Source organism: Vicugna pacos, chromosome 9 (assembly GCF_048564905.1).
Source record: "Vicugna pacos chromosome 9, VicPac4, whole genome shotgun sequence".
NCBI lineage: Eukaryota > Metazoa > Chordata > Mammalia > Artiodactyla > Camelidae > Vicugna > Vicugna pacos.
The window spans coordinates 71,766,939-71,780,750 of NC_132995.1; the positions used below are offsets into that span (position 1 = coordinate 71,766,939).

The 13,812-nt window shown below is 36.6% G+C and overlaps 1 protein-coding gene across 3 annotated transcripts in view; it reads left to right on the forward strand.

Annotated features, from left to right (window-relative positions):
• The window catches only part of DPYD (dihydropyrimidine dehydrogenase), a 722,107-nt gene that overhangs the window by 315,684 nt on the left and 392,611 nt on the right, over nt 1–13,812 (forward strand). For all 3 annotated transcript variants that reach the window (XM_072968149.1, XM_072968150.1, XM_072968151.1), the window contains exon 11: nt 6,889–7,099. In XM_072968149.1, coding sequence (XP_072824250.1) covers nt 6,889–7,099 — 211 coding nt within the window. The remainder of the gene's footprint in view (nt 1–6,888; nt 7,100–13,812) is intronic.

Below are 13,812 nucleotides of genomic sequence, written 5' to 3' on the forward strand. Positions count from 1 at the left end.
TTTTTGCCTAAGGAAAGAATAATTGCAGAATTAGCGTGTATATTCCAGAGAGTCGTAAGCGTGTCAAGATTAATCTGCATTCCACCACAGACTGTGAGTCTATATAAACCAAAAAGTACAAAGTATATTAGGAATTTAACAATTAAGCATTAAGTAATTTACTATTTAATAAATTAAAGAAGATGAGATAAAGAGAGGGTGGTCAGAGTTAACTGCCTCTTTCTTTGTCCTCCTTTGCCTCTTCAGTAACCAGAATAACCAGAAGATTGGATTGTAAAATAAAACTCACATGAATTTGCATCAAGCTTTATTAATAATTTCAAGGATAGAAGTAAACATGAAGTGTGGGCTAAACAAGGAGAGGTGGAAGAGCACCAGGACAGCTCCCCAGGTCCCACCTTGCTGCATCAGGATGTGCTTTTATCCAGAATAATGTAGGGTCTCTGAGTCACACAAGTAGGTCCCTCACTTGCACAAAAGGAGGCTGTTTTCACTATAAAGCATCTCTAGTTTAGACTCAGATAGTTAGATAATGTATATGACTCTTTGCAGAGAGCCCTGCTGTGAAAATCCAAGGTTCCCAGGTTTTGTCCACCATAGCAGTCCTGGACTAGCTGGTTTATCTTGCCAAAAGCATCACACAGATAAGGGATCTCTCACTGGCAAATGCTAATTGATAGTTTGTTTTCCATTAGCATATAAACAAGAGGATTTAACCAGGTCCCTTTCCTTTCTTTCTTGAGATAAACTCTTCTCTTATCGAAGAAGATAATCCATTCCTCACAGAATTTCTCAGTAACTAATTCCTACTCATCCTTCAAGATTAGTTTATATGGCACCACCTTTCCAGGCTGCCCTTTCTCCCATCCAGGTACTAACCAGGCCCACCCATGCTTGCTTTCGAGATCAGAAGAGATTGGGCGTGTTCAGAGTGGTATGGCTGTAGACCAGGCTGTCTTTTCTGGACCTGGACAACTGCTATGTACAATGCCCTTTAATGTGCCCTTAGAACAGAATGCGTTTATATGTTATCACACTGAATATAATTATGGATTTGTCTACCTCTATGAGATTTTTGAAAGTAAGGATTTTTTTTTTAACTATATAGCACCTAGCACCATTTTGGCACATAATAGGTACTTACTAAATTTTTGGTAGATTTATAAATTAATGGGACTCATTGTGTAGTATGAATAATTTAACAGTGATGAAATAAAAGAATATTATCCAGGATTATCACTGGCCAAAGCAGACTACCAAACAATTTTGATTTACAGTACCATCTCTGAGATCCTTATGTTCACATAGAATTCATAACTTGTTAAATGTCTAGCTATCAGAGGATAATCTTTACAAAGTATATTGTTTCTCAGACTTTGGCAATTGGAATTTAATGTATGCTGGTTTCGAGTTCTGCTCATTATAGTTTATAACCTGTGCTTACTTTGCCTATATGCAATCTAAAAATGAATTGACATCATGCTTTTAATTATAGTAAATTAAGTTGTTTCATAATTTCCACAGTATGATGCCTGTAATATTAATCAGACCAAATCATCACATTACATAAAGTTAATCATTAAAATGATGATCATTATTGCATGCTATAGCACTCTATTTTTATTTCACTCAGCATCAACCACATATCTTCCCTGAATGTGGAGGTAAAAATCAAAGCTAAGAAGAGCGTTTTCTTTTTTTCACTTTTTTCCTACGGTGTGAAAAGAAAGTAGCATTTTGATTTATTGCACCTCAAAGATGGAACCTTATAGATGCTTTCTGTTATTCCCTTGAGTAATTATTGGTGGAGAAAAGGACACGAGACATTTGTATGTTTGCTTGCTGGACCAGTTGTCCCTCATGAGAACAGGCTCCATCAAACAAGTAAATAAGTGGTGCGTGTGCCATGAACAGACGTGTTCAAATACCAAACTCACAGAGTTGCTGATTATTAATGATCATTAACAAACATTAGGCATTAAAAAGCACTAACACCGACATCTGTGAGCTAATTAGCACAGAAGGCTGATTAATTTGAACAATAAAATACTAAGACCCGTTGCATGAGATTAGACCGCTGGTCAGTCCTGTCCTTCGTTTTCTCATGGCAGTGTCACTGACAACTGGGGAAGAGCACCATTTGCTTTTTCATTTCCAGCTCACAGCATAGGATGCTCTGGTCAGGTGACATGTCTTCTGCATGCTCAGTGTTCCTTGCTTTGTGATAGGTGTTCAGTAGCCATTGGTAATAGTATATGGTTGTTCTTTTTTTTAGCTTGAATGTCCATTGAGTTTTCATATTAGTCATTTGTCTTGGTAAACAGAGTGTTATTCAGTGTCTCCCGTGTGCCAGTCACTCTGATAGGTATGGACAGGGCTGAAATGCACCTGATACCCCTTCATGGGGCATATTGGCTGGAGTATGTTCTGATTTGCCAGGCGTCTGTCTGAATGTTCATTTGCTTGTAGTTATCATTTGTTAAATATTTGAGCGTCACTCCTGGACCCTGGGGATAGAAAGTTAAGTGAGATATTCCTTCTATACATAAAGAGTTTTTTGGAGGAGTTTATTGTCTAACAAATTGATTTTAGTTTCCCACCGTTACATCTTGTCTCTACTCTCTGCTTCATGAAGTGGTACGTCTTTCTTCTACACTTACTCTTCCTCTGGATTCAAGGAATCTCCGTTAACTCATTTGCAATGCTAGGTTCGTAAGTCTCTCACTTGGTTCCTGTATTTCATGAGTTGTTAGCACCTCTGAACTTGGACTGGGAGCTTGCACTTCCTCTTCCCACTGCGGGCAGCCTTGATCCAGCCAACCCCGTGCCTTTAACTTGCCCTTGGCTAGATCCTTTCCTGTCCGGTTAGCCTTGTTTGGAGATTCAACAACCAGAACCATGCAAAGTCTCCTTCTTTCAAATACACTGCAGTTGCTGCCTTTGAATAAAGTGAATACCACAGGATTTTGCTTTAACTACACCAGGATTTTAGCTGGGCTTTGTCGTCTCTTAATGTACCTTTGGTTTCTCTGAGGCTCGGTTTCTCTTCGGCAGGAAGGAAATAATGCTTCTTCCCACAAAGGGCTGGTTCTAAGGCCAGCAGGCAGCAGTGTGCCTGAGGTTGGGCGATAAGTCTGTAAATCATGGTGATACTCAGTGTGTTACTGACTTTTAAAGCCACAACAGGGAGAAAAAGTTGGTTTGAAGCTTAATAGTTAAAAAAAAAACTGATATATGAGTGTCATAACATATCTCCTTTGTGAAAATTAAAATGAGTTATATGTAGAGCACTTAAAGGGCACCTGCTATATAAGTGTCTATTATTATTTCTATCTTGCCAGACAGATTTTTTTTTAACAGTGAAAGTAAATTCTTCTGTTTTCCACAAATAACTCAAAGAATATATCACTTAACATATGACTTTACTTACTTTGAATTCTCATCTTCCTAATATTTCCCTATGGACTAAGATAAATTTTTTTAATTTTAATTTTATTTTTGTTTTGGGGGGAGGTCATTAGGTCTATTTATTTACTTGTATGTATGTATGTATGTATGTATGTATTTCTTTTTATAAAGGCACTGGGGATTGAACCCAGGACCTCGTGCATGCTAAGCATGCGCTGTACCATTTCAGCTAAGATAAATCTTATTATCTCAGTTCTTTTCAATTTAATACCAGTACTTCCAAATAATTTACATATGTTCAAGTCGTGTCATTCTATCTTTCCTTTAAAAGTTTTCCCCTCTTTTATTTGAAATGGAAAATCTAGGTACTTAGTAGCAAAATTTCAGAAAGTGGTGTGATTTATTCCTTATGCCCAATAGTCTAACCTTACATGTTTGAAATAGTAAGTAACATCTCAAATTTCAAACGCAGAATTTTAGAATAATCTCTTTGGGGGCCAGTGTTCATACCTGCTGACTTCTGTGCACTGTCAGATACCTGGCACAAATACTAAATATTTGAATAGTAGTTATTGACACTGGTGCATATGGAAAATTATGATGTGAGCAGATGATATATTAAAATAGAGTTTCTTCATGTTCATAAGTCTACATAGTTTTTAGAGCCTCAAAAATCAACAACCAAAGAAAGAACACTGCTACTAAAGCATGCTTAAGTATTATACCATCGATAATCTCATTTTAAATTCTTGAAGGTTTTGATTTGTTTGCAGTGTGCCAATTGTTGTTTCTAAATTCAGTGCCAAATTTGTCAAAAAGTGTATGAGATTATCTACAGATAGTAATAGGTACTAAGTATTCATATTTAAGAAGAGTAGAATGCAGCAAAATAGACCCTAAATCAGTCTGAGAAATGCTCCCAATATGTGCACCATACTTCAGGATTTTATTTCTGCCCTCCACAGAAAGAGTACTTTTATAAGTACGCATAATGTGTTGATTTATTCAAACCATAAACATTTGGCATTGTTATCCAGTCAAGTTTGGCATTATCATTAAAATTTAGCATCACTTGACATTTTTGAGACACAATAAACTGGTTTATATTGATGAGCTAGAAGACATTACATTACGCAAATGTGACAAAAGGGATACAGCAAGTGTTTCGTATGTTTAGAGCCATATTTATTTTGTAATTTGAAGTATTTAACGGATATTTTGCCTTCCAGACATCACACATTTTTATTTTATAGAAATTTAAAGAGGAGTCTAAGTTTCTTTGGCCTTGCCCTTTTTTAACCATTGTTTTGGATTCCCTTTCTGTTGAAGTCATAATCCTATTGCTAAGTGGTACCGAATAGGTTGAAGAATGATTTGGGGAAAAGGTGAATTCAGAAAATGGCACCTGAAATAAACTGCATTTATTTTCACCTTCTACACACTAAGTTCTGCTTCAGGTGTTTTGCGTTTCTGAAATTGCCTTACATGACCCCACATACCAATCAGTTAGGTGGTGTCCTCCCCTTTTCATATATATGGAACTTGAAGCTCAAGGAGATGCAGGGACCATCCCAGATAAGCAGTACAAGTGGGTTTAAACACTGACTCAGGGTGGGGAGGGTATAGCCCAAGCGGTAGAGCGCATGCTTAGCACGCACAAGGCCCTGGGTTCAATCCCCAGCACCTCCTCTAAAAAAAATAAATAAATAAACTTAATTACCTCCTCCCCCCAAATTATAAATAAATAAATAAATAAATAAAAACTGATTCAGCTCCACCTATCTCTCTTTTCCTTCTAAACCATGAGCAATTTGAGACTAACCGTTCTGTACACTTACCACCCACAATACCCACATAGTTAGAACTTCTAATATTACTAATCTCTTAATTTTATAATGAAAAAGAAAATATTGTATAATAAGGCTTGTGTAGTCCATTTTAAGGCTTTAAAACCAGTATTCAAAAATATTCTAAGTAAGAGACAAATAGCTTCGCGCCAATATGCAGTGCTGATCAGGGTTTCTCACTTTTTAAAAAAATTACCATCCCTCTAAGGAGTCATTTTAGAATTGTATTTTCTAATTACCACCACACTGGAATTTTAACCGCGTAGATAATCCATATGCCTGTTTATATGCTGTGACTCTTTGGAGGGGGTGCCGCAAAACTATTATGATATCTAAGAATTTTTCATCCCCCAAAATCAATTTTGTTCCCTTGTGGGTGATAGTAATGTCACTGAGAATTCGTGGTCTAGATCATTTCGCTACAGTCTGAGGTGGTTAGTGGTTCACAAAATGTCATTTCTGAACAGCAGCAGAACATCACATAGACATTTGTTAAAAATGCAGATCCTCAGGCCTTGTCCAGCTCTACAGAACCAGGAACTCTGGAGGTGTCCCCGCGCGATGTTTAGCAAGCCCTCCAGGGTGACTGAGATGCATTCCAAAGTTTGGAACCACTAGTTATGGACAGAGTGCTGAGAGATGGGCCCATGGCTTCATCATAACATTGAGCAAATGTTTATGTCTCAGTGTTTCCATCTTGATGTAGGCCAGACAATTCCTGGCTTGAAACCTCACACACGACCTTCTCAGCCCCATTTGTCAACCGAGACTCTACCGGTCTTCCTTGGGGTAGGCAAAGAATGAGACTTGACATCCCCTCCACATCTTCTGTAGAATATTTTTACATTTTTTTGAAAAAGAGTACTCAACATACTAATTAGGATCCTATTGGCAAAGTCCTGGATTCCCCCAAAAATATTAAGGGGAGGAAAAAGCAAATAATTAAATCTTAACATTCCGTCTTGATAGACATCCCATTATGGGCATGAAAACAAGCAAAACCTAAGGTGTCTAACTGTCAGGCAGAGTAAATAGTGTGAGAGACGTGGAGCAACTGGGGATTTGTCAAGAGGGGCGTGCTTGTTTCTCTTTCTTAAAATTTTCATTTATATTTTTAAAAAGTAAGAATAAACATCATTCCTTGGTTTCACAGAATTTCTCTAGTCTTTTCTCCTATCTACCATTCTAATCAATTTGATAAAGTGGCTTGCCGACTTTATGACTTTTTTGCAGCTTAGATGTGTACAGCCTGGTAAGAATCAGAAGTATTTATTTTCATGTGAGTCATGATTAAAAAGAGAGCTTAACCTGCAGAAATGAAGGCATAAGGAGGCCAGGCTACTACTGAGAAACCCACACGCTGCTGATCGCTGAGCGTGTACTAGCTAAAACCTGAGAGGTGTCCTGGGATGCCCACGTCTACAAAACTCCACACGACAGCTTTAACCCAAGACCCCCCAAGTCAGTGATTTACAAAATGTGAAAGGCTGATAACTGAATCAGCCTTGGTGAAAGGAAAAACTTCATGTTGATTTAGACATCATGAGCTTTAAGATACATAATTAAATTACAAATCAAATAGGGAATTGAGAAGAAACATTTTCAAGTTTTTCTCTGTTCTGCTTCGTTTTAGATGGAGCTTGCCAAGGAGGAAAAATGTGAATTTTTGCCTTTCCTGTCCCCACGGAAGGTTATAGTAAAAGGTGGGAGAATTGTTGCTGTGCAGTTTGTTCGGACAGAGCAAGATGAAACTGGAAAATGGACTGAAGATGAAGATCAGATGGTCCATCTGAAAGCCGATGTGGTCATCAGCGCCTTTGGCTCCGTTCTGAGCGATCCTAAAGGTAAGGTCCGCGGGAGCTGAGCCGTGTTGTGCAATTGTCTGTTGTTTCACTGCCTTAATGGTTTCCAGCTTCAGAGAATTGTTTTTCACTTAAATTTTCATTTCTTTCTCCTAGTATGGAATGCAAGCAATCTTGATTTAAGAGGCTTGGAAATGGGATTTAATGCTTAGACAGAATTATTTTTAAAGTGGTGGGAACTGAAAAGAATGTTAATTTTTCTTTTAAACTCATAATCAAAACATGGATTCTATTTTGTAATAACGTTTGCCTTATTTCCTCTATAAGAATAGCCTTTTCTTCAGTTAGACCTAGGGTAAGAAAATGTGATAGAGAAGTTGTACCAGCCATCCTTCAGTGAGTCAAGCAAATTAGGATCTAATGAATAGGCAAAAATAGAATTCATGTTTACCACTATGCTCATGCCAGATCATCACTGGAAACATTAAAATTATCAAATTAGGAAGTTTGAACTCCTGTCATTTTATCTAAATGGCATAAATGGACATGCTAAGAAAGAACAGCTCGCTTAAAAAAGAAAGATAACGAGAAAAGAAAATGTTTCATATAGCATTCCAGCTGAATAGTAAGTCAATTTTTTTGTGTTATGTTTTCCCCACGCAGTGTTTTTGTGGACCATTGTAGATAAAAGCTTAGGTACCTCCATGCCTTTATTTTGCAAATCCTTCACCTTTTACAACACACTGTCAAAATGGCAGTTAACGCTTTCATTAACTGAAAGGAAAATAAAAGAAAGAAGTTTCTCCAGGTCACAGATTCATTAAAAACAGCAGCAATAACAACAGCAAAAAAAAAAATCTAAATCTGATGATTCCTGTAACTTCCTACTATACCCATGCTAAAAGTGCATTTTGTATCTGAAATAGGAAGAGATACATACATGCAAATGTGCATTTTTATGCAACAGATAAGTAAAAAATGTAACCACTCTTCAGAATATTTTATCTGTAGGACATCAGACATCTTGGTATTTGGAAACATCCAGATGTTTAATGTCATCAAGATAAATGTTTTCAAATAGCTGGATGATGGCCTGAATTTGTCACTTTTCATCTAGACGTTTATGTGATATGTAGACATAGTCACAATGTGGTTTGTTATTCATTGATGGCTTCAGGAAGGGAAAAAAAGAACAATGAATAAGTTGCATTCTGTTATCTAAAAACATAACTGTTCTTATTACTCTGCATATCACCAAAAACTGAGTAAACAGTTGAATCGTATTTATGCTGCAATTCTGATTATTTGCCTATCAAAAAATAATTTATCTTCCCCATCTAAATTTATGTTCCACAACTGACAACACTAATATTAAGAAAAATGTATCTTCTCCTGAGCAAACTTTAGTAGATGTGACTCAGATCAGAGAAGAGAGATTTTCCAAAGCTGTGTTTCTGCATATATGAAGCCTGGAATATTGAACTTAGTATTTAAAATATGAAGTAGAAGAAAAGAGAATTCGATCTATTTGTGTTCGTTTGATGAAGTCATTTAATAATTCATTTGTGCATTTTATTCGAAAATTTACTGGTGTGTTTCTTCCAATGCTCTACTTGAACTACCCCATAACGTTAGAGAAACCAAAGAGAAGTGGTTCCTCACTTTCCCTTTTCCCCTCCCTCCTCCTGGCTTGAAAGAATGAACTGCCTGGGAAAATTTTCCTCAAATAGAATTACTTGCTTTACCAAGACCCTTCAGGTTTACTTCAATAAGAGCTACTTTCCAAGTGAGAGAGGGGCTGGAAGGGCTGGAACATTAACGTTAACGTTAGCATTCGTGCTTCTGCTACGTTCAAAGGATTGTCAGTATTGTTTACAGAATGGAAGATGTTTTTTTAAAAAATGGTAGAGGGAATTGGTATTTGTTAGAAGTTGATCAAGAAGATCTTACCCAAATGGCATTTAAAATCTTAAAATATCATTTCAAAGTCAGGAAACTTTTCTGTGCACACACATATCAGGTATAGTGAAAATCAGTTTATAGGAAGCAAGTTGTCTGTTGGGTCAGAGGAGAAGATATTCTGGTCTTCCTCTTCTGTCCTCAATCTGTCCCATCTTGAGACCCCTGTGATGGGATTTATGTGCGATACCTTTGCGATTATTACATATGAGATACTATATATTTTAATAGCTTTACCTATAACCTCTTTCTTAAAACATCAGTCTGCCTTTCTATCCTTCTTTTTCCCTCCTTCCCAACTTACTTTGCGCAGACTTCCATGAACTGCACGCCAAATTCAGTGATATCTTTTCAATCTTTATTCTAGAATATTTTCTGCATTTGACAATGTTAAATATTTCTTTCTGTTTGACATGCTCTCTTCCAAGTCACTTAACCTTTCTGAGCCTCAGCTTCTTCCTCTATTTAAAAAAAAAAAAAAAAACAAGGATAATAGTACGTTCTCTCCCTCCAGCTCAGGACCGTTGTCAGAATTAAAATGAAATAATGTGAAAGTGCTTTGTAAATGAAACACATTATCATTGTTTGTGACACTCCATTTTCTTGCTTTTTCTTTTAACTATTCTTTTCCCACTATCACTGACTGCTTTTCTTCCTCTAACTTTGCAAAGTTCAGACTTTGCCCATTTTCTCTTCTTATTGTATTTATTCCTTTACTGAAAGTTTTGTCTCATTCATTCATTTTTTTCATCCAAGCGTTAATTCCTATAAGAAATATTTACTGAACGACTTCTATGTGCCAGATAGTGAGCAGCTAGACTTAACACTACCCACTGCTACACTTCTGTGTAAAATGCCTCTGAAATCTCTACTCTCCCTGTCTCAGAAGACATTTCCACCTATATTTAATCCTCATGCATATAATAAACATTACTGAGTTTCTATGAATGCCAGGTACCAAATTGTATTCTGGAGAGGACAAAGATGAACGAGGCATTCCTTGTACTTAAAAATCTCACAAGCTGGGGTCGGAGGTTAGAGAGAGATGCACAAAGTAAGGAAGGGTCACCTCATCAGGTGTCCCTAAGGCAAGTCACCTCTCAATTTCACTATTATTATAAATGGTACCATAGTTCTCCTGTCACTAAAGTTCAAAATGGTATCCCAGATTCAAATTTAATTCCAGTTTTACGTTTCATTAAATTCACAGTCCTAATACAACAGGATGACATTTCTGCCCTTCCTACTTGAGAACTGCAGCAAATGACTTTACATATACTGTGTATCTTGCTTTATTTTCCACTGTTCCCTATGAAACTATTCTTCACATTATCCAGTACAGTGTGGATTCCATAGTGGTGAATTCAGAAAGTCCTTGGTGAATGTGTTATATAAAAATATGCTGAAGAATTCAAGGAATGAAATAAACTTCACAGATTGCATATAACATACGGTGATAATTTATTCTCTCAGCATTGTCTGATTGCAATAATATTTTAAAAAGAAATACTTCCAGTGTCTCAATTATATCAATAATATGTATTTGTAAAGGTAAACTAAATTGGAAAATTTGAAGAAAATTAAATTTTTAATCTCAGTTTTTTTCCTCTGAGTTGCTACATAACTTTGGCAAGTCCCTTGATTTGTGTGTTTCACAAAGAAGAATATAAAAGAAGTTTATTTGGTATGAAGCCCCCAATATATCTATAATTGTTTCATGCCATGAAAATGGTGAATGCCTCAATAGCTTATGGAAAAGATAAGTATGTCAAATTTATAAAACAAATTTGGATAATATCCTTGGATTACAGTTGCTAATTATTTCATTGTTCCTAAGGCTTGTAACAATTATAAGTAATCATCTTTATTTTACTTAATTCTATTTTATTTCCATCTCTCTCTCTCTCTCTCTCTTTTTTTTTTTTTGGATTGTAGCAGTGAATGAGAAATCAGAACAAAAGACTGCATATTCCTCATCCCCATATGTGTGCTTATTATGAGCATAATTTAATTGAATCCTTCATTAACTACTGTCCCAAATTCTAAAGGCAGTGCGGTGTCCAATTTCTAATTTGATTGGAATAATAAAGTCTTGGCCTTATTTAATATCTTTCCTGTACAAAACTCACAGTGGTTCCACCTTTTCAAAATTCTCATCCATCCCCTCTAAGTATGTATTTAAGATTCCAAATCACATTAAATTCGGTTTTTATTGTTCAAGACTGATTTTAAAGGCTGTCAGTAAATTAAGCACAAGCTACCTCTAACTGGCATATCTACTCCACAAATATTGCCTTTCTGGAAATTTTAAAACATTTATTTCTTTATTTTAAATGTATGTATTTCGTAACGTAGAAAGCCTCTTCTGCTAAACACCAAGGCCAGTGTTTATGAGATTGAATTTTCTCTCCTTCCATTTGTTTGGACCATGTCAAGTTTAAGAGACTTTTCCCTTATTTTATTCCCTTCTCTTTCTGCTTGGAACCAAACTGCCAGTGGTGAGGGCAGGCATGGCTTTTCTGTTAGTTCGGAATTGATAAGGAGAATCCATTTTCACTGACCTCACAGTTCCATTGTTCCGACGGCGGTAATGACAGTTGGCCTGGTCCACACGTTCCTAGCAGATCTCGATGACATAGTTTTATGTGTCCTTGAACATGCTTTCAGACAACTGAAGGAGGGCGCTCAAGCCCATCCGTGACCTCTGTGCCTCTTTCAGAAGCTGCACCACAGCCATCCTCTCATTCTTGTGAAATGTCCCTTTGAAAAGAGCTATGTGCTTTAATCTCCCAGAACCAACTATAATTTATGTTCCAGTTAGACTGTAAACCCCAAAAGGGCAGAGGCTGTTCCTTTACAGTGAGTTGTAGTTCCAATAGTAGCCCATATACAATTGTGCCCACAATACATGCACAGTATGTATTTGTACATTTGACTTGATTCATATGAAGATATTAATTTTATTATAATATATAATATGAATATTATACCTGGTATAATATTCCTGCTGTGGGGTGGGTTTGGTTTATTTTTCAGAAAACATAAATGTTAGAAAAGTACTTCTATTTTCCTATGGCTACTTTTTTTTTCCAGTTTTGGCATAAATTGTTGCATTCTTTCTAATCCAGTAAATACGACACTAGTTCGAGGCCGTCTGGTGCAGCAGCTTAGAGCAGGGGCTCGGAGGCAGGCTGCCCGGCTGGAAGCCCCGCTCCCTTCGACTCCTTGTACTTCGTGGTCTTGATCTTTTAAGAGGGGTGATTATAGTGTCTACCTTCTAGAGTAATTTTAAGAATAAATAAATGAATAATACATGTAGAACACTTAAATATATGTCTAGTACGTAGTAAGCATCTCGTAAGTCTTAGGTGTCATTATCCTTGAAGAACAAAAGTATGGTTTAATAATTAAGTTGAGTTATATGACACCCTTACTTTCATATGAATGTTGTCTAGGAATAAAGCATTTGAAAAATTAGTACTTCTCGAGGGCCTTGCAAGCTCTGTCAGCACGTCTTTGTAAATCAGTAAAGCAGATGCTCTTTCAATTTATGATTTTCTGAATGAGAATGTTTCATATATGGTTGTTTTTATTTGTAGAAAAAGGGTTGCACAGTTTTGAATTGTGTCGTATGTTTTAGCAATGTTTTATTATCAATCCTGATGTTTTTCATACCATTGAGAGGAATTTTCTTTCAACGAATTTTTAGTAGTTAGAAATTTTCCTTTTTGGGTGTTTGTTAAGTCAGGTATTTAAAGAGCAAAGGATGTTTTTAATAACTTTGTTTTTTCCTCTTAAACACGGTGAAACTGGGCCAATTTTTGGTTTGCCTGATTGCTCACTTTCATTTTAAGAAGGTAAGAGAGAAGCACTTTAGAGGTTACTAAGCTTGAGCTTTAAGCACTTGAAAATTATGGGATGAGATAACCGAGATTTAAAACCCTTGGGTTTTTTTTAACCTTTTTTATTGATTTATAATCATTTTACAATGTTGTGTCAAATTCCAGTGTAGAGCACAATTTTTCAGTTATACATGAACATATATATATTCATTGTCACATTCTTTTCTCTGTGCGCTACCATAAAATCTTGTATATATTTCCCTGTGCTATACAGTATAATCTTGTTTATCTATTCTACAATTTTGAAATCCCAGTCTATCTCTTCCCACCCCCCACCCATGGCAACCACAAGTCTGTATTCTATGTCTATGAGTCTATTTATGTTCTGTATTTATGCTTTGTTTGTTTTTTGTTTGTTTGTTTGTTTGTTTGTTTTTAGATTCCACATATGAGCGATCTCATATGGTATTTTTCTTTCTCTTTCTGGCTTACTTCACTTAAAATGACATTCTCTAGGAGCATCCATGTTGCTGCAAATGGCATTATGTTGTCAGTTTTTGTGGCTGAGTAGTATTCCACTGTATAATAAAACCCTTTGTTTTTCAAAGGGAAGATGGGATGACTGGTGGCAGTAGAACGGACTCAGGAGAGTGCTGCGCAGCACCGCGCAGAGAGCAGGCGCCGAGCTCTGGGTGCAGCAGGCGATGTGCGGCCCTTCTTCTGGGAAAGGAGTCTGCATGCTTCGTTCACCCAGGGCCTGCATTTTCTTCCTGTTCGTCTCACTGGAGACAGCAAAGAAACACAACACCCTGTTCTTTCTGAATCTGTAATGCAGCCTTCAGAAACCAACTTCCTTGCTCGATAGCATTGATTGCAGTCAGTTCCATAAGGGAGGCAGTTGTTCTCTGTGTTTTTTCTGAAGTGGAGGGAGGTTTTTGGGGTTTTTTTAAATTT